Here is a 22,272-nt window from a genome sequence, read left to right on the forward strand (position 1 = left end):
ATTTGAAAAGAAAAAGGGCATTTGCAAAAGGAATCCTTTGGGAACATAAGACCGTCCAAATAGGAGATGAGTTAAGAATCTGTAATTCATGCACCCAGAATTGCAAGAGTTGCTACTTGCTCAAGAGCATGTTTTCCCGTGGGACTATGTATTTTTCCCATTCCACAGTTTCTAGTGAAAACATGTTTTAACATCAAACCCTGAGGGTTCAGTTTAGTGTGATTTGTGGATAAATACTTTTGTGGTTTTCTTATGGGAGGGATTCAGCCAAGTCATACCTTTCTGGTCTGCAGAGACCAAGCAAACATAACAAACATATGTTAAACCAGAAAGAAGATCAGTTGTTTTAGCAATGTGTAGCAATTTAATAACTGCAACTCAGAATATATTTGAGTACTTCTGGTATGTACCCAGTACACCTAAAGTTGGGTTAAGAAGATAAAAGGTGACTGAGTCACCGGGAAATGCTGATACCTACTCCTAGGAGGTTTTTACCTTTGTATTGCCTGGAAGCAAAGGTAGTCTTTTTGTTAGAGCTTGAGGTTTGACGTCATAGGCACTGACTTAGTTTCTTAAAGAAATTTCAAATTGAGGTGCATTTGGCTATTTTATACATAATTATTGGATTTTTTAGAACACTAGAAAGCAGTGGAAGGCAGTGGCAGAGAAGGGGTCAGAATGTGGATTCAGATCCAAGACGATGAGAATAACGTGGGCAAAACATATAATAGTTCCGAATACCTTTCTTCACAGTGTGTACTCTGCAGTTGCTACGGTATTTATCATCTGTTCTCTGTCAGATTTAACCATTTTTGTGTTCTGCTTTTTACTTCTAAAAATATGGCCACCTCCAGAGTCATCTCTACTGAACAGGAATGCTGATAATTACACCGTTTTGCAAACACTCTAAGCTCACTAATGCCCGGAATTAGAGGAAGTGATATACTGAGCATTGGTCATCTCAATTTTTCAAGTTCAGTTTTTTAACTTAAAAAAACTGGAGCCAAGTTTAAGTTGGAGCCAAGTTGGGAAGCTCAAGAAGAAAAGTAGCTTTTGTCAAAAGGAAATCACAAAGTAGGGAATAATAACTGTGTCAAGGCCAGAGTGATCCATAAACCAGTATGACAGTCTCAAAATGAGGATGGTGGCCCTCCAAAGTGGGCTCAATTATGTTCTCTGGCCCATCCTCTCTCTTCCAAAGCGAGCCTAGATTTCACAGAATCTCAGCTCTAGGGATGTATCATATGTATTTACTTGAGTGAGAGAGAGGGGGCATTCCTACACTCCTTCCCTCTCCCCTTTCCATGCAGCACATACCCCACAAGTGAGGAGGTGAATCTGACTCCTGTTCATGCAGCATTCAGTTTCCCTTCCAAGCCTTTGAGGTGTTTGAAGGGCTGTAATTTTGAGTACGATAAGAACGGTTAATCTATACTGTTTTACAGTATAGCCTCTGCTGTCAAAGCCTTGGTCTGTCTTGAAAGCTTACTCTGAAGCCTGCTTCCCCTGCCTACCTTTCCAGATTCTTTCCATTATATTTCTTCTCTCCTCTCCCAGCCTCTCAGAACACACTGTGTTGAGCTCTTTTTATAGCACCCACCGCAATCTGCTCCTGAATCAGTTTAATGGTGTCTGTTTCTTCCTTATTTCAAGCTCCTGGCGATGGAACCTTGCCTTTTTTGTTTTTTCTTGAGTGTTCTTCTATAGTACCTAGCAGTAGGTTCGGGGCTGGCCTGTTTGAGGTCCAGTCTGGGTTTAATAAATGCTGTGTTTAATTCCAAAGGATCATATAGCCACCTCTTTAGAGGTGTGAATGTATCATCATCCCTAACTCATATTGTTATGTTTATCTATTTGGCTCTGCCTGTCCCTAACAAACAGTGGCCAATTGCTTTTTATTATCCTTTATATTTGCACATAGGTTCTCAGGAAATATCTCAGAAGAGATACTTAATGTATATTTCTTAAACTGTATTTAAAGTTATGTAGGTTATTCTTTGTGGGAGAGTAAGAAAAGACTACCAGAAAGAAGAAAGTGGAAAAAAAGGAAAGATTGATCCACTGAAGACATACTTATATCACCTTCAGATATTTATTTAATAGTATGTAAAGGTAAATAATATTTTATTAGGAACAAGTTTTTTCTTTTATAGGCACTGATAAGGTGGTGGTTAAATGTTTAAGATGCATTGATATTCATTAGATTTATTTCATAACACTTTCTGGATCAATTGTTAATTTTTTATTTGACTTTAGGAGTTGAGGTATACACCACAACTATACATTTTTTTAGACTGGTGATTTGATTATCATTGATCAAGTGATCATTTATGCTTTCAAAAATGTTTCTTCAAAGCAGTAACAAATTATATGATTGGGCCTTTTCTTGAAGCTTGAATTAAAACTTGTGTTTTTAACTTTCAGTGACTTGTGGAGTAATTTAGATATCTAGATACTGAAATGCAATGTACGGATGAGTATTGATTTTTAATATTTGGAGCTCAAACTGTTCTCATATGAGCACTAACTTGTTTACTAAGCAAATAATTGAGAGCGTGCTCTATCACTCTCCCTGGGTGTGTGTGTGTGTGTGTGTGTGTGTGTGTGTGTGTGTGTGTGTGTGAGAGAGAGAGAGAGAGAGAGAGAGAGACAGAGAGAGAGAGAGAGAGAGAGAGATTAATTCTCACTTGCTTGAGGTGTCTTCAGGGCAGGTATGTAGCCTAAGGTTTTGTGCTGCCAAATCTAGCATAGTACCTGACTGATGGTTAGGAAAGGATTACTGTGTAGATTAATAAATGGCTTGGGATGCAGAGACATATAAAGCAATATGCTGCCAAGAAGGCCTGGTAGTGCAGATGGAGAGCCAAAGGGATTTAATTACAGTGTATCTCACTGATGTAACAAAGCCCAATAGGGAGGTTGCCCAGAGGAGGGAGGCATAACTGAGCAGGGGTGGATCTCAGGAAAAATGTTGTAAATGATGTGCTCAAGATTAGATGTGAGTGGGAGAATCTCAAGTACACATAGGGAGGGAATGACATTCACGGCATGCAAGTAACAGGCCACTCTGATGTGAAAGATCTTTGTCTTGGAACTGTGGATTTTTTTTCTCCCCCTAATACAAAATGTGAGGGGCATAGTGGCAAGAGACAAGGATGAAAAAGACATGTCAGATCACAAATGGCTTGGAATGCCAGGCATGGTAGTATGGAGGAGACCAATGGTGATAGATGCATAAAACTCATCTTCACACCATTTCTCCTGTGGTGTTCTCTCAAGCCTAGAGGCCCATGCCAGAAATCTGGGTATTTTCCTTATCTGTCCTTTTTCTGTTGTGTCCCACATCTGATCAGTTACCAACTATTATCATGTCTACTTCTAAATTTCACTCTAATCCATTCCTTTCCCTCTGTCCTCAGTGTTCTGATTCTTACACTCTGTTGGTATAACAGTCTCCTGTGTTACCCAATGTTTGTGAAATCTCTGTGTTGATAGAGCTGAGAAACACAGAGATGTGCTCCCTCACCATCCACCCGTTCCTCCTCAGTCCATTCTCACATTCTAGCCAGAGACAAATTTCTAAAGGCAAATCTTGACCATGCTAGTTTCTGCTCAAGATGATCTTGGCTTTGTCATCGCCCTTAGGTGAAGTTCAGTTCCTTGGCCCGAGCTTCAGCACCTCCTCGCTCAGTCTCCGGTACAGTTCTCTCCATTCCCCACCAGCACATGCCCCTCCTGTCTTGCTGAGCTTTGTTCTTTACCTGTGCGGGGCTACTCTCAGCTCCTGCCATGGAACCCCCCCTTTCCTCCCTCTGCTTTACCCCATAGCCCTGTGCTTTGGGTTGTTGCTTCTAGGAAGTATTTTCAAATCTGGATTTATAGCCCTTGCTGTGTGGACCTGCAGTGCCCAGTATTTGCCCAATTGTGACATTTATGAAGCAGCTTTTTAATCGCTTGCTTACTTGTCTCTTTCCTCTAATAGACTGTGAGTTCTGTGGTGACAGAAACCAAGTGTAACCTGTTTACCATTTGATTCCCAGCACCTGGCATAATGCCTGAAATGTAGTAGGTATTTATTGATACTTAGATCCACAGATATGTGAAGTACTTATTCCTATGTCGAACACATAATACTCAATAAATGATGGTAGTTTTTATTGTTTACCGCCATATACAACAGCTGCAACTATTATTCCAGCCATTTTTTACTAACTCTCTAAGAAGCAATGAGATCAAAAGCTGGTTTATAGTGATGTGAAGAGCAACTTCAAGGAGAGGAAGTGGAGACCAAGCAAAGATGAATTTGTTAAAATGGTTGACTGAAAAAATACCTTCATTGAAAAGGTGGTAGTCAGAGAATCAGTAAAGTCAAAGGAAGGTATTTGTCAATAATGAGGGAATACTGGACATGTACATGGGTTGAAGAAGCGAGTCCAACCTGAAGATACAGGTGTGGAGTTGGATCAGTTCTCCAAGCAGAAGGATTGGTCTTGCACCTGAGGAAAGAAGGCATCTTACATAATAAGGGGAAAATCGAAGGGATGGGGTTGCTGGAATATGTGCAGGAGTCTGGGAGGAAAATGAAGGCAGTGCTGAGGGTAATACAAGCATGTTTAATTCTGTTGTGTGAAAGGTATCTTTTAAGCAAACCAATTATCCTCTTTTTCTCTTTCAGCTGTTCGGGGGTCTTGTCTGGATTTTGGTTGCCTCCTCCAATGTTCCTCTACCTCTACTACAAGGATGGGTCATGTTTGTGTCCGTGACAGCGTTTTTCTTTTCGCTCCTCTTTCTGGGCATGTTCCTCTCTGGCATGGTGACTCAAATTGATGCTAACTGGAACTTCCTGGTAAGGACTTTTTATTTTAAGTCTGTTGCGGGAAGATGGGAGAAACCTGTATCCTATTCTGTTCTGAAATGCCAGAGTCCCAGTTCTGTTGCCCCTAATGGGAGAGAAGCGGTCCAACCACAGAGACTGCTGTGGTGCTGTGGTGGTGTGTGGCTGCCTTGATGGACAACAGGGCCCCAGTTTGCGAAATCTCTGTGTTGATAGAGCTGAGAAATAATTCTGTTACTCCTACAACTTAGATGACTCTTACTCAAAAACTGTTTCATTTCATACGGCAAATGAATTGCATTACAATTATCAAACAATTGAACAAATGCCTTTGGGAACTAAACATTGTCACATCTTGAAATTTTCCATTAATTTCTGCCCCAGATATTTAAATATGTATTTTTTTTCAGAAAACAAATACTTAGAAAAGGGCATGTTTCATATTGATAATAAATGTCTGTCCCAAATTAAAAAGAATTGGTGAGTTTTTAAAAATGAATTTGTGGCCGGGCGTGGTAGCTCATGCCTGTAATCCCAGCACTTTGGGAGGCTGAGGCAGATGAATCATGAGGTCAGGAGTTCAAGACCAGCCTGGCCAACATGGTGACACCCCGTCTCTACTAAAAATACAAAAATTACCCCGGGCATGATGGGGTGTGCCTGTAGTCCCAGCTGGTTGGGAGGCAGGCAGAAGAATTACTTGAACTCTGGAGGCAGTGAGCCTAGATTGTGCCACTATACTCCAGCCTGGGTGACAGAGCAAGACTCCATCTCAAAAAAAAAAAAAAAAAAAAAAAGAATTTGTGACCAAGTGCGGTGGCTCATGCCTATAGTCCCAGGACTTTGGGAAGCTGAGGCAGGAGGATCACTTGAGACCAGGAGCTCAAGGCCAGCCTGGGAAACATGGTGTAACCCTGTCTCTACAAAAACTACAAAAAATATCTGGACATGGTGTTGCACTCCTGTAGTCCCAGCAACTCAGGAAGTTGAGGCAGGAGGATCACTTGAGCCTAGGAAGTCGAGGCTGCAGTGAGCCGTGATCACACCAGTGCACTCCAGCCAAGGAGACAGAGCAAGACCTTGTCTCTCAAAAAAAAAAAAAAAATTGCAATCAACACAATTTTTAAAATTATGACACCATTAAATTAGATCAACTTTTTGTTTAGTATATAGAGCTTGTCTTTCATGCTTGCAGCCATTTATTCTCTAAGACTGTTTTAGAATGACTCAGAGAATCACAGTGCTTCAGGGAAGTTCAGGAAGAACCCCCATTAGGTTATGATCATACTTTGGTGTTTAGAAGCTTACATCAGACCTTCAGTCAGGCTTTATATATATTCCTTTCAAGTATAACAGCATATTATTCCACAGCTTTAGTGCAGATGTTAAATGTCTGTTCTTGTTTTATTTATAGGGCATAAGAGGAACTGTAATCCTAAATGTTATTAGTGGTGAAGTGTAGGGAATGTGGCTGGCCTTTAAGCCAGCCCTGGGGCAAATGGCATAGCTTAGCATAAAGCTAAGAAGGAAGTGGAGTACCGTGGTTACCGTCCTGCATGGGCTTTGAGCATAGATCTGGTTTGCTTAGTAGCTGTGTAGCCTTGGGCACAATTGTTAACCTCTCTCAATTTTAATTTCTTCCTCTGTAAAATGGGAATAATATATTTGGTATTGAGTACAGTCATTCATGTCATTAATTTGTTTTCCCAAGTTTGCATTTCCCACCCATTTGTAGCATTATATCTGATGTTCAGAAAATTAAATGTTAAGTGTTTCTGTTGTTTTAATTGTGCTGCTCTATGAAAGTGACAGCTGAAATTGGAAATCTTTGTTTCACAGGTCAGCTGCAAAGGTTACCTGTGGTCTTTTAGCTGGAGTAATCTTTTAGCGCAGTAGCTGTTACTGAGGCAAAAGATGGTAATAGCAATGCACAGGGTTGATTGTATGGTAGGCATGCTTTCTAAGAGCCAAATCTTGTCTTCAAGGAATTTATGAAATGTTTTCCCTATTTCGAAAGGGCTTCTCTTTTTTTCTTCTTTTGTGTGTGGGTCTTTTTTTTTTTATTATTATTCAGTCATTTTTTATTGCATGGCTTGCTTTTGATAGGTTTGGTAACATATTTTGTACACTCTCCCAGGAAAACTTTTTAGCCATGTATATAATGGAATTGTCACAAGTTGGTAACAATTTTTAATTGTTGCATTCTGGAACTGTCAGACGTTAATGGCTCAAAAATAGTTGTTTTCTCCTGTGATAATAGCTTACCACTTTATACCATGCTTGAAGGAAGCAAGAATGCATTTTGATAAAGAACTTATTTTCTAGATGTATTTGTTGTAGGATATCGAGTTTACTATTTCTTTCTTCTGGGTTTTATTGACTAAGAAAGTTACATTCATGATAGATAGCTTCAGCAGTTTTTCCTGAGCTTTCTAGCTTTTATATAAATAGTGAAATAAAAATATACTATCTAATAACAGATATAAAGTACTAAATACTTTTCTCATTCTATTCTGGGAAAATAAGGAGATTTTGGTTTTGAAACAGCTTTTCTGTATTTTTCTTCTGGAGAGGAAAAAAATACCATTTTTGTGGAACCTTAAACAGAAGATTCTAAATTTATAGTCCCCTTTGTAGGGGAAGGGTACTAAGGAAAGATACATTTTAGAAAAATAGAGCTATTTAAAAATCCTATGCAATTAAACATGTTTCCCTTTATTCCCCCAAAGTATAATTGGCACACATTTGATCATTTGCCTATTATGGACATCACTTAATATATTGGTTTTTTTAAGATTTTTTTTATTTCAATAGCTTGTAGGGTACATGTGGTTTTTTATTACATGAATGAATTGCATAGTGGTGAAATCTGAGATGTTAGTGTAACAGCCCCCCGAGTAGTATACATTGTACCCAATATGTAGTTTTTTATCCCTCCTTCTCCTCTCCTCACCCACTCCTGAGTCTCCAATGTCCATTATACCACTCTGTATGCCTTTGCATGCCCATGGCTTGGTTCCCACTTACAACTGAGAACATACAATATTTGGTTTTCAAGTAATAAGTGAGTTACTTCACTTAGAATAACGGCCTCCAGCTCCATCCACTGCTTAGTATCTTACATTTCGTCAGCTATATTTTCTGGCCCCATATTCATTTGCTTATTTGACCTTAATGGGTGATAAGTATTCTTGTTCTCATTTTTACAAATGAGAAAACTGAGGTTCAAAGTGGTTGTCATCCATTTTTCTTGCTGCTGTTAATGTAAACGAGGATCCCCCTATACACAATGCAGCTTTTTTTTTTAAGATTAACTTTGTAGAGTTTTACTACGTAAACTTGCAGATAGTATTTTCTCACTCCAACTTTTTTTATACTTTAAGTTTTAGGATACATGTGCACAACGTGCAGGTTAGTTACATATGTATAAATGTGCCGGGTTGGTGTGCTGCACCCATTAACTCATCATTTAACATCAGGTATATTGCCTAATGGTATCCCTCCCCACTCCCCCCACCCCACAACAGGCCCCGGTGTGTGATGTTCCCCTTCCTGTGTCCATGTGTTCTCATTGTTCAGTTCCCACCTGAGTGAGAACATGCAGTGTTTGGTTTTTTGTCCTTGCGATAGTTTGCTGAGAATGATAGTTTCCAGCTTCATCCATGTCCCCACAAAGGACATGAACTCATTTTTTATGGCTGCATAGTATTCCATGGTGTATATTGTATATGTGCCACATTTTCTTAATCCAGTCTATCATTGTTGGACATTTAGCTTGGTTCCAAGTCTTTGCTATTGTGAATAGTGCTGCAATAAACATACGTGTGCATGTGTCTTTATAGCAGCATGTTTTATAATCCTTTGGGTATATACCCAGTAATGGGATGGCTGGGTCAAATGGTATTTCTAGTTCTAGATCCCTGAGGAATCGCCACACTGACTTCCACAATGGTTGAACTAGTTTACAGTCCCAGCAACAGTGTAAAAGTGTTCCTATTTCTCCACATCCTCTCCAGCACCTGTTGTTTCCTGACTTTTTCATGATTGCCATTCTAACTGGTGTGAGATGGTATCTCATTGTGGTTTTGATTTGCATTTCTCTGATGGCCAGTGATGGTGAGCATTTTTTCATGTGTCTTTTGGCTGCATAAATGTCTTCTTTTGAGAAGTGTCTGTTCATATCCTTCACCCACTTTTTGATGGGGTTTTTTTTTTTCTTGTAAATTTGTTTGAGTTCATTGTAGATTCTGGATATTAGCCCTTTGTCAGATGAGTAGATTGCAAAAATTTTCTCCCATTCTGTAGGTTGCCTGTTCACTCTGATGGTAGTTTCTTTTGCTATGCAGAAGCTCTTTAGTTTAATTAGATCCCATTTGTCAATTTTGGCTTTTGTTGCCATTGCTTTTGGTGTTTTAGACATGAAGTCCTTGCCCATGCCTATGTCCTGAATGGTATTGCCTAGGTTTTCTTCTAGGGTTTTTATGGTTTTAGTTCTAAAATTTAAGTCTTCAATCCATCTTGAATTAATTTTTGTATAAGGTGTAAGGAAGGGATCCAGTTTCAGCTTTCTACTTATGGCTAGCCAGTTTTCCCAGCACCATTTATTCAATAGGGAATCCTTTCCCCACCTTTTTTTTTTTTTTTTTTAACTAGTAGATGGAAGTTTGACCCTGAAACGAAGAGCAAACGTGGGCTTAAGATAAGAATGTGAGATATAGTCACTTGCGGGCGGGGGGTGGGGTGGAAGCTATGCCTGAGGCTGAGGTTGCCCAGGGAAAAGGCAAACACATAGTGGGCAGTGCTCTGGGGTGTGTGAGCATTGATAAGATGGGTGAAACAGCAAGAGCACATGAAGGCAATTAAGAAAGTGAAGGCAATTAAGAAAGAGGCTGAGTTCATCTGCTAATAAGTGGAGGCCAGGGGCCTAGGGCAGAGATTTACAAATGGTGGTCCTGGCCAGAAGAGCAGCAGCATCTGGAAACATGTCAGAAATGGACATTCTCAGGTTCCACCCTGACCTGCTAAGTCAGAAACTCTGGGAGTAGGACTCAGCTGTCTGTGTTTAAACAAGCTCTCCAGGTGGTTCTGATGCAGGCTAACATTTGAGAACCACTGACTTAGCAGAAATGATCTGGGCTGTCAAATGCAATGAGTGAGGCTTGTGGAAGACCTTCTTAACACACATCCCACACCTGGCACAAATTGGAATAGTACACTCAGGATGGCCAAATACAAATATAGGTACAGTCCACCAGGGGTTGGGAATAGTTACTGAGTAGTTGGTCCTATACTAGGCCCTGGGAATACAATTGTGAAAAAAGACAGATCTAGTAGTTGCTGTCAAAGAGTTTGTTACAAAATTAATGTATTAATTAATGTTATGTTAGTAGCCAAAAAGGAAAAGCCTAGCATGCCAAAACAACATACGTGTCATCTCAGCTTCACTGGGAAGTAGATTCTAAGATGGATTGAGAAGTACAAGAGTTTTGGTTTGGGCTTTTTGTGCATTTTGTTGTTGTTGTTGTTATTGTTTGTTTAAGGGAAAGGGGAGATAACACTTGTAAAAGAAAAGAGGAAGTAAGATCAGGAAGAAAACCCAGAATGATACACTCTACAAAGTCTTGACCAAATCCATACAAAACTTCAGAACACAGCCTGTCCTTTGAGAGTTTTGTGTTGGGCACAAGTGGCCAAGCACTAGTACCTCCACTGTGCTGTCATTAGTGGGGTTGGGGGATATCCAGGAAGAATGTGGCCTTGGCTCATGTATTGTAGCAGATCCCAAATCCACTGAAGCTGGAGGCTGTCAGCTACCTGCACATCTCACAGCTAAACATCAAGTTCCTTCTTGATGGAAAATGTGTGCAGTGCACAATTAGATGCTCCACTCTCCTCTCATACTGCAGATCCATTTCTCCGTATACATCTGGGAGTCACTCCTCTGGGGTTCCCGTGTGCCTTTCTTCCTGAAGACTTAAAGGAGAGAGGTTAGAGGGATACATGACATCTCCGTTCATTGGAGTTGGTCTCAAGGCCAACTGGTACTCATCTTCTTCTTCCACTGACCATTTTACATTCCTCTTCTCAGCTTTCCTGTCTGGTGGTCTCAGTGGTTTCCTGTTGGTGAATCCAAATCTCATTCCTGAGAGAGTCAGGGCCCCTGGCAACCACATCTGCTTCAGGCCAGCATTGCTACACTTGTTTGTTTTTAGTCACAATTGGCAGAGAGACTTCCAAGAAGACCTCAAGTAGATCACCTGAGGTCTACATATAATTCCTTTCGCCCTCTTGTGGCACATACACGAGGGCAATACATGCTCCTTACTGCCATCCTGACTTCCAGCAGCTCTGCCTTCTCTTGAAGTTTAGTGGCAACTACCTTTGTCAAGATGGTAACTCCTCTTCCTGCCTTTTTGTCCCTGGACAAAAGAGTCCAAAGTGGCCAGAGAGTAGCCATAGCTTGTAGCTCAATGGGGCCATTGCTGTATCCTCTGTCCTTGTCCCTTTGGGGACAAGGACCCCTGACAGTGAAAAACCTAGAGCTGTGGGAACATAAATCATAAAGGATTTCAGCAGGTTATTAGAAGCGATGACAAGTGGAGAAACTCTTGCTTTTACCCCTAAGTTTCCATTCTTCCAATGGGGACACAATAACATGTAGGAAGCTCTTCTTCAGTGTATCTACTGCATCCTAAAGGATGACCCCCATCCTCACAGACTAGTGCCTCCAAGCTGTGCCTTCAGCCAGCCATTCCTTTGTGCTATCAGGCCAGGCCAGCAGCTTCTAGGTGGTGCAGTACGTGATGCAGCCCATGGGTAGGCACCCATTTCCACTCCTGCTTTGTTGAGAAGTGGTTTCCTTGATCAGAGACTGAGTGAATGCAGTCTGTAAATCCTTGGGTATAGCTGGTGGCTCAAGCTCAGAGTCAGAAAAGCAAATTCATAAATCCTCGATGCCCTAGGTAATTGTATTTTAGTGAGAATAACCATTATGGGTGTGTGTTTTTGTGAGAGTGAAATATTTTGCCCTCCAGGAAGGTAGGAGCTCAGTTTTCATTCATTTATTACAGGTAACTGGTTGGTCCCCTTGAGGATAATCCCTTATCAGGAGCTCAGAGTTGGTCTCTGTTGCTGGCAGTTCAACATTCAGAGGAAGCAGTGGGTAGATCAGCTTTGGCAATAAGGAGGCCATACTCTTGGGCCTTTCCATGGCCACTTTCTCTGACCATGGGTACTCCGTTTATGTGCCCATAATGCCAGGTATGGGGTGGTTGATGACAAAGGATTGCTAACATCAACTGGAAGGGTCCTTTTGGCTACGTAGCATTCTAAAGTGATGCTTCTGGTAAGCATTACCAAGTGACAGAAAGATCTTCACATAGTATGCCTAATCCCATATCCCTTCCTTGTCCCTGAAGCTTTGAAATGTTTTATCCCATGGCCCTGACAAGTACAGTAGTCTATTTGCTATTGATCATCAGTCTATGTCTGTTCTCACTGTGGGCCTCTTTTCTTTCTTTTTTTTTTTTTTTTTTTTTGAGACAGTCTTGCTCTATCGCCCAGGCTGGAGTGCAGTGGCAGGATCTCTGCTCATTGCAACCTCTGCCTCCTGGATTCAAGCGATTCTTCTGCTTCAGCCTTCCGAGTAACTGGGATTACAGGCATGCACCACCATGCCCAGCTAATTTTTGTATTTTTAGTAGAGATGGGCTTTTGCCATGTTGGCTAGGCTGGTCTCGAACTCCTGACCTCACGTGATCCACCACCTCGGCCTCCCAAAGTGCTGGGATTACAGACACGAGCCACCGCACCCAGCTATGGGCCACTTTTCTTTCTGAGCAAAGTGTATAACATGCATCATCACTCAGCTCTACCCATTGGGAAAATAGTCCCTAACCACTGTCTTTCAAAGCCAACTCTGAATGTGGCTATAATGCACATACAATACAGCTGCTGTCCCTTTCAACCTTGCAACCACATAGGAGCCAACTCTTCCAAAAACAAAGCTCAGGGTTTTTTTCTCCTTCAGGTGGGCATAAGGAAACCACTCTTCCCTGTGGCCATAGGTATGAACTGAGGAAGGAGAGCAGTTCCACTCTGGTGGGTAATATGAGAGCCTAGGCTACCTGCTCATGCAGTTACCTCTTGTTAACTGGTCTTGCTCAGGTCAATATCATATGTGCCCTTCCCGCCATGAGGAGACAGCTGCTCGCCCACCTGATTTTTTGAGTTAGTGGCTTCCATGGAACCCAACCCAAAATAAGCAGTTCTGGATGCCTGGCCACTGGTGTCTCATGATCAAGTGTTTCTTCTCTACCAGGTCTAGCACCTCTTCTCTACCAGGTCTAGTACCAGGAGCTACTTTTCAAAGACTTGTCACTCTCCAGTGCAGGTTACTAGAGGCTCTAAAACTCCAGGAACCTCCATAGTGATTTTCACATTGGCATTGCCATAAATTCCACACTATGTACTTTCTCCCAACACCAAGAGTATATATGACCCTGGCTGGATAGGATGACCCAAGCATATGGTGTGAGAAGCGCGAGAAGTGTATTGGGAAGTAACACCTATAAAAGAGGAAAGGGGAAGAAATAGGATTGGACAGGAAAGCCTTGAAACCACAATTTAATTCAGATACTTCTGAAAAGGAGGGAGGGAGGGAAGAAGCAAAATTGGCAGGATTAGAGAGAGAGGGGGGAAGGGGCAAGCAGTAATTGCTTGTGGGCAGAATCCTTTATGGCAGAGACAATACCATGTGTAAAGAGTAGCATCCTTGAGCTATAAAATGCTTCCTAGGGACCAAAATGAGGTGAATGTGGGTGACATTGAAAAAGGTATGTAATGGTAGAGAAATTAAGGGCTCAGATCACACGAAGAGTTGCAGGTCCTGTCACCAAATCTCTTTATTTAAAGATAAACTATTTCTGATGATTCACCTCAGTAAGCTAAATGAGTGCCTAATGATCTCAGACAAATTTTCTCTTAATTTTTCTTACTGAGATCTAGCATCATTTCATTTAGCCATTAAAAATGGTGACATTTGAATTTGGGGTTTGACCTTCATCAGCTAATATTTGTTGAATAACCACATGTATTTGAGCATCTCTCCTACAAACGTGTGGCCAGTATGTAACACTTTTCTTAAATCTTTTGAAGGCATTTGTGAATCAGTTTACAAATGAGAGTTATTTAATAGAAAGCACACCTTTGTAGTTCTTACCCATGGTTAAATTTGTCCTAGCAGAGTATTTTAGATGTGAGATCAATTTTTTTTTTCAATTTTTTGTTTTGAGGCAGAGTCTTGCTCTGTCGTCCAGGCTGGAGTGCACTGTTGCAGTCTTGGCTCACTGCAAGCTCCACTTCCCAGGTTCACACCATTCTCCTGCCTCAGCCTCGCAAGTAGCTGGGACCACAGGCGCCCGACACCACACCCAGCTAATTTTTTTGTATTTTTAGTAGAGACAGGGTTTCACTGTGTTAGCCAGGATGGTCTCTATCTCCTGACCTCATGATCCGCCCGCCTTGACCTCCCAAAGTGCTGGGATTACAGGCGTGAGCCACTGTGCCCAGCCAGATATGAGAACAATTTCTATAAACAGTATGATTTGCTGTATGGGCATCTACAAAGGCAGTGCAATGCTCTCCTTTGTAATATTGCTATAACGGTAATAGAAATCAATAATAGGTTTGATAGGAAAGAAAGTAGACTTCAAAGGGAACCCTTGCACACTGTTGGTAGGAATGTAAATTGGTGCAGTCGTTATAGAGAACAGTGTAGAAGTTCCTCAAAAAGTTAAAAATAGAACTACCATATGATCTACCATATGATCTAGCAATCCCACGCCTGGGTATATATCCAGAGGAAATGAAATCAGTGAGATAGCTGCATTCTCATTTTCAATACACCATTATTCAAAACGCCAAGATATGGAATCAACCTAAGGGCCAGTAGATGAATGGATAAAGAAAATGCAGTATATATTCACAATACTAATTGCCTTTAAAAAGGCAGAAATCCTGTCATTTGCAATATAAATGAACATTGTGTTATGTGAAATCTTAAACAGTTGAATTTACAGAAGTAGAGAATAGAATGGTGATTACCAGGGTATGGGGTGATGGGGGACTGGGGAAATGTTGGTCAAAGGATACAGAATTTCAGTTAGGAGAAATGAGTTCAAGAGATCTATTGTACAGCATGGCAACTATAGTTAATAACAGTGTATTATATTCTTGAAAAATGCTAAAAAATATTTTAGATGTTCTCACCACAAAAAAAAGATAATTATGGGAGGTTTTATATATTTTTTATATATATTTATATATTTATATATATATAGTATATATAAATTAGCTCCACTTAGCCATCCCACAATGTATAAATATTTAAAAACATGTACACAATAAATATGTATGATTTTTGTCAATTAAAATAATTTTTGAAATCTAAAGAAACTGGACTTTGGGACCAGACACACTACATGTTTTTCTTCCTCCAAAAGTTAATATTTGTCTGGCTTCTAACAGTCAACAGTCATTTAACTGTAAAGAAAGAAATTCTTTGTAAAATGGAGATAATAAATGATGGTTATAAGGATGAATAATAATGCACATAAGGTACCTGATATGTGGGAGCTATTAAAAATAAACAGTGATGTGTTGATGGTATATTAATTCAGGTAAGACAATATGAACTGTAATAGTGTTATGCTTCACATGAATGTCAGCAACATACAAAGAAGCCTAATAAACGAGTTCTTATACTTTTGGTGGAAGTATATATGTTAGTAGTTTTTAATGAAATATATGAATATATGTTATTGAATTCTATTATTAGTCTTCTGTATCTTTCAGTGGAAAATCTCTAATGATAAAAATAACTGCCCAAAAATAAAATTATATAATGTGTATGAATACATATCATAACCATAATAAAAAGACGTTATTTAAATGCTATTTTACTTGAATTTTAAAGACAGCATATGTTATGGCTTTTTTATATTATCCTAATTAACATTGATCTCTATGGCATCTTAATCCAAATTAAAATTACATATTATTAGGAGCAGGTTGTTCAGTTTCCATGTAGCTGAGCGGTTTTGAGTGAGTTTCTTAATCCTGAGTTCTAGTTTGATTGCACTGTGGTCTGAGAGACAGTTTGTTATAATTTCTGATCTTTTACATTTGCTGAGGAGAGCTTTACTTCCAACTATGTGGTCAATTTTGGAATAGGTGTGGTGCTGAAAAAATGTATATTCTGTTGATTTGGGGTGGTTGGGTACATAACAAAATGAAGGCAGAAATAAAGATGTTCTTTGAAACCAACGAGAACAAAGACACAGCATACCAGAATCTCTGGGACACATTCAAAGCAGTGTGTAGAGGGAAATTTATAGCACTAAATGCCCACAAGAGAAAGCAGGAAAGATCCAAAATTGACACCCTAACATCACAATTAAAAGAACTGGAAAAGCAAGAGCAAACACATTCAAAAGCTAGCAGAAAGGCAAGAAATAACTAAAATCAGAGCAGAATTGAAGGAAATAGAGACACAAAAAACCCTCAAAAAAATTAATGAATCCAGGAGCTGGTTTTTTGAAAAGACCAACAAAATTGATAGACCACTAGCAAGACTAATAAAGAAGAAAAGAGAGAAGAATGAAATAGACGCAATAAAAAATGACAAAGGGGATATCACCACCGATCCACAGAAATACAAACTACCATCGGAGACTACTACAAACACCTCTGTGCAAATAAACTAGAAAATCTAGAAGAAATGGATAAATTCCTCGACACATACACCCTCCCAAGACTAAACCAGGAAGAAGTTGAATCTCTGAGTAGACCAATACAGGCTCTGAAATTGTGGCAACAATCAATAGCTTACCTACCAAAAAGAATCCAGGACCAGATGGATTCACAGTCGAATTCTACCAGAGGTACAAGGAGGAACTGGTACCATTCCTTCTGAAACTATTCCTATCAATAGAAAAAGGGGGAATACTCCCTAACTCATTTTATGAGGCCAGCATCATCCTGATACCAAAGCCGGGCAGAGACACAACCAAAAAAGAGAATTTTAGACCAATATCGTTGATGAACATTGATGCAAAAATCCTCAATAAAATACTGGCAAACCTAATCCAGCAGCACATCAAAAAGCTTATCCACCATAATCAAGTGGGCTTCATCCCTGGGATGCAAGGCTGGTTCAATATATGCAAATCAATAAATGTAATCCAGCATATAAACAGAACCAAAGACAAAAACCACATGATTATCTCAATAGATGCAGAAAAGGCCTTTAACAAAATTCAACAATGCTTCATGCTAAAAACTCAAAAAGTTAGGTATTGACGGGACGTATCTCAAAATAAGAGCTATCTATGACAAACCCACAGCCAATATCATACTGAATGGGCAAAAACTGGAAGTATTCCCTTTGAAAACTGGCACAAGACAGGGTTGCCCTCTCTCACCACTCCTATTCAACATAGTGTTGGAAGTTCTGGCCAGGGCAATCAGGCAGGAGAATGAAATAAAGGGTATTCAATTAGGAAAAGAGGAAGTCAAATTGTCCCTGTTTGCAGACGACATGATTGTATATCTAGAAAACCCCATTGTCTCAGCCCAGAGTCTCCTTAAGCTGATAAGCAACTTCAGCAAAGTCTCAGGACACAAAATCAATGTACAAAATCACAAGCATTTTTATATACCAATAACAGACAAACAGAGAGCCAAATCATGAGTGACCTCCCATTCACAATTGCTTCAAAGAGAATAAAATACCTAGGAATCCAACTTACAAGGGACATGAAGGACCTCTTCAAGAACTACAAACCACCGCTCAATGAAATAAAAGAGGATACAAAGAAATGGAAGAACATTCTATGCTCATGGGTAGGAAGAATCAATATCGTGAAAATGGCCACACTGCCCAAGGTAATTTATAGATTCAATGCCATCCCCATCAAGCTACCAATGACTTTCTTCACAGAATTGGAAAAAACTACTTTAAAGTTCATATGGAACCAAAAAGGAGCCCGCATTGCCAAGTCAATCCTAAGCCAAAAGAACAAAGCTGGAGGCATCACACTACCTGACTTCAAACTATACTACAAGGCTACAGTAACCAAAACAGCATGGTACTGGTACCAAAACAGAGATATAGATCAATGGAACAGAACATAGCCCTCAGAAATAACGCTGCATATCTTCAACTATCTGATCTTTGACAATCCTGAGAAAAACAAGCAATGGGGAAAGGATTCCCTATTTAATAAATGGTGCTGGGAAAACTGGCTAGTCATATGTAGAAAGCTGAAACTGGATCCCTTCCTTACACCTTATACAAAAATTAATTCAAGATGGATTAAAGACAAACATTAGACCTAAAACCATAAAAATCCTAGAAGAAAACCTAGGCATTACCATTCAGGACATAGGCATGGGCAAGGACTTCATGTCTAAAACACCAAAAGCAATGGTAACACAAGCCAAAATTGACAAATGGGATCTAATTAAACTAAAGAGCTTCTGCACAGCAAAAGAAACTACCATCAGAGTGAACAGGCAACCTACAAAATGGGAGAAAATTTTCGCAACCTACTCATCTGACAAAGGGCTAATATCCAGAATCTACAATGAACTCAAACAAATTTACAAGAAAAAAAAAAACCCCATCAAAAAGTGGGTGAAGGATATGAACAGACACTTCTCAAAAGAAGACATTTATGCAGCCAGAAAACACATGAAAAAATGCTCGCCATCACTGACCATCAGAGAAATGCAAATCAAAACCACAATGAGATACCATCTCACACCAGTTAGAATGGCAATCATGAAAAAGTCAGGAAACAACAGGTGCTGGAGAGGATGTGGAGAAATAGGAACACTTTTACACTGTTGATGGGAATGTAAACTAGTTCAACCATTGTGGAAGTCAGTGTGGTGATTCCTCAGGGATCTAGAACTAGAAATACCATTTGACACAGCCATCCCATTACTGGGTATATACCCAAAGGACTATAAATCATGCTGCTATAAAGACACATGCACATGTATGTTTATTGTGGCATTATTCACAATAGCAAAGACTTGGAACCAACCCAAATGTCCAACAATGATAGACTGGATTAAGAAAATGTGGCACATATACACCATGGAATACTATGCAGCCATAAAAAATGATGAGTTCATGTCCTTTGTAGGGACATGGATGAAATTGGAAATCATCATTCTCAGTAAACTATCTCAAGAACAAAAAACCAAACACCACATATTCTCACTCATAGGTGGGAATTGAACAATGAGAACACATGGACACAGAAAGGGGAACATCACACTCTGGGGACTGTTGTGGGGACGGGGGAGGGATAGCATTAGGAGATATACCTAATGCTAAATGACAAGTTAATGGATGCAGCACACCAGCATGGCACATGTATACATATGTAACTAACCTGCACATTGTGCACATGTACCCTAAAACTTAAAGTATAATAATAAAAAAATATATATATTATTATAAAATTCAGTATATGGAAAGGTTTACCAATGTGCCAATTATGATGGGTCAGTTGGTTTTCGCTTGGATTCTAATAGTCTAACATTTCTAAAGCAGCTAAGATAAACAGTGAATATAGTTAAGATTGTTTAATTAAATGTTTTGATCTTGCTAAACCTAAACTTCATTATTTAAAATAAGGAACAGAAAAAAATTTTTTTTTAATTGCAGATGTCTTTTCTCTCTTCTTTTAGGATTTTGCCTACCATTTTACAGTATTTGTCTTCTATTTTGGAGCCTTTTTATTGGAAGCAGCAGCCACATCCCTGCATGATTTGCATTGCAATACAACCATAACCGGGCAGCCACTCCTGAGTGATAACCAGTATAACATAAACGTAGCAGCCTCAGTAAGTATTCATGTTCAATGAGTATCATTCACCAGCACTTCTGCTCCACTGTCAAGGCCTCCAAGAAACTCCTCAGGCAACAATAGTTTTCTTCAATGCTAGCCGTTGGCATTAAATATGTAATAGCTATTTATCTGTACAATAACGCTGTAAGCAAAGTGCCATGATCACCCCCAGTGTTGTGGATGATTAAACTGTAGCACGAAGAGGTTGATGTTCCTGTAAGATCATAGCGAGCCAGTAGGACTGCTTGGCTTTGCACAGCAATGTCTACTTTGCAAAAAGAATTGTGTTTTTTGCTTCTGATAACTTTCAGAGATGGTAAAGGAGATTTCCAGTTTTGTTCTTTAGTATTCAATAGCTGCTTGCAATTTATTTCTATTGAATTAATAGTTACTGTGGGCCTACCATTTATCAAGTAATTTTGCTGGGTGTTGAGGATGGGGTGAATAAGTTGCAGTTCCTGCCATTAAGGAAAGTGCAGGTGAGAAAGGGAGGCAAATATGCCAGCCATTGCAGTAGATGATAGGCAGATGAAATATATTCCTTGGGATATTTATTAAATTTTTAAAATCATCTTTAGTTCATATACTGGAGTGAATTTGTCATTTTGTGTAGATAATTTGAGGAAATAATATATTATTTTTGTTGTTAGAGATCATTGTTAAGATGTCAGAAGTCCAAATTATTTTCTGAAATATTGTGATATTTAATATAAGTATATGGCAAGTTAGTGACCCTAATGTTTTATTATGTTCCCCAGGTAGCCTATAAACCAGTACTCATATAGTCATTGAAATCTGTCTGGAGCAGCACTGTCTAGTAGAACTTTCTATAATGACAGGAATATTTCATGTAAGTGCTGTCCAAAATGGTGGCCACTGGCTTCATGTGGCTATTGAGCAGTTGAAAATTAACTAGGCCAAGGAACCATAGCTCATGCCTGTAATCCCAGCACTTTGGTAGGCCGAGGTGGGAGGACTGCTTGAGGCCAGGAGTTTGAGATCAGCCTGGTCAACATAGCAAAACCCTGTCTCTAAAAAAGGAAAAAAACAGAATAAAGAATTGGCCAGGCCTGGTGGCTTGTGCCTGTAGTGCTACCTACTCAGGAGGCGGAGGTTGCAGTGAGCAGAGACGACACCACTGCACTTCAGTCTGAGTGACAGACCAAGACTCTGGTCGGGGGAGAGAAAGATAACTAGTATGACTAAGGAACTTGAATTTTTAGTGTTATTTAATTTTAATAATCACATGTGCCTAGTGGCTATCATGTTACATAATACCTGTCTAGAGTGAGTTTTGAGGGGTAGAAGACAAATGATTTCAAGACCTATTGTAAGTTTCCCAAGTCTCTGGTAGGATTTAGGATTTGCCAAAATTTATTGAGTGCCTGCAATGAATTAGGCTGAAGGTGGGATTACAACAAAAAGGAGTCATGGTTTTAGCTTTGAAAGGTTTATAGTGTAGATTCATGACTTTAACACTTGCTTATAAAAGAAATAAAGGTTTTATTTAATCAATTCTTACCTAAAACCCCAATAAATCTAAAACCCCAATAAATCTAGAAGATAAAAGTGTAGGTGCCTAAAACCCCAATAAATCTAGAAGATAAAAGTGTAGGTGCTCTAGTTGAAGTGGAGGAAGAGGGCCTTGAATGATGCTCATTCTCTTTTCATAAAGCTGCCTCTACCCACCCATATCATCCCTGAGGATGATAGAATCCTTGTGATCCACATTAGAAAGCCCTTGGTTTTAACAGTTTTACAAAGCAAAGTTCAGGGACTTTTTCCTATGCTATTAGTCATCAATTCCCATTGTATTTGCCTTTATGTGTTTCTTACTTCCAGTCCCTTCATTTTAACGGTGCAGGCTAGATTCTTGTATCTTGGATCATTGAAGTAGCCCCAAATCTATTGACAGTCACCCTAGAACCTACTTTCACAAGAATAGTAGCTGCTGAAATACGTGATGGTTGTCTGAGATCTTTGTCACCTTTGTCCTAAGGGCCTAGTTTTCCGTGTTCTCCATAACGTAGTTCTGTTGTAGTTCTGTTCTGGCTGTTTCTCTTTTGTGACTTTGTCCCTGCTGTCCTTCCCTTTCTAAGTGAAGCTGTCTCAGTAAACCTCTACATGCTTCAAGTTCAACATTACATCCCATTTCATCCATATGCTCACTCCAGTCTAAGTAAATCTCTAGTTTGAGTTTTATTGTAACTAAAATGTATTAGCCATCCATTTGGGAAATTGGAGAGGAAAATTCCTTTTCCCTAATAATAGGTATCAAAAGCTATTGCTCTCATTCAGAAAACAATGTCTAGATTAGAAATATATCAGAGAAACAACCAGCAGAAGAAGGGTGGAAAGAAAAGCAGAATAGTAAACTGTGAAAATGGTCTATAGGTGAATCTGGTATTCCTTCCCAAAACTACTTTCCTGGTTAAGAATCCCTGTGCTAAACCCACAACATTTATCATGTTGAACTGCTTTTGCTTTGTCTTTTAGTCTTCTATGGATCATTTA

General features: G+C 39.6%; 1 protein-coding gene and 1 long non-coding RNA gene across 2 annotated transcripts in view; one reads left to right on the forward strand and one right to left on the reverse strand.

Annotated features, from left to right (window-relative positions):
• MAL2 (mal, T cell differentiation protein 2) overlaps positions 1–22,272 on the forward strand; it is a 33,781-nt gene that overhangs the window by 8,589 nt on the left and 2,920 nt on the right. The window contains exons 2-3 of the mRNA XM_019032780.4: positions 4,676–4,846; positions 19,598–19,753. Coding sequence (XP_018888325.2) covers positions 4,676–4,846; positions 19,598–19,753 — 327 coding nt within the window. The remainder of the gene's footprint in view (positions 1–4,675; positions 4,847–19,597; positions 19,754–22,272) is intronic.
• LOC134759118 (uncharacterized) overlaps positions 1–22,272 on the reverse strand; it is a 28,094-nt gene that overhangs the window by 1,692 nt on the left and 4,130 nt on the right. The gene's annotated exons all lie outside the window — the stretch shown is intronic.

Source organism: Gorilla gorilla, chromosome 7 (genome assembly GCF_029281585.2).
Source record: "Gorilla gorilla gorilla isolate KB3781 chromosome 7, NHGRI_mGorGor1-v2.1_pri, whole genome shotgun sequence".
NCBI lineage: Eukaryota > Metazoa > Chordata > Mammalia > Primates > Hominidae > Gorilla > Gorilla gorilla.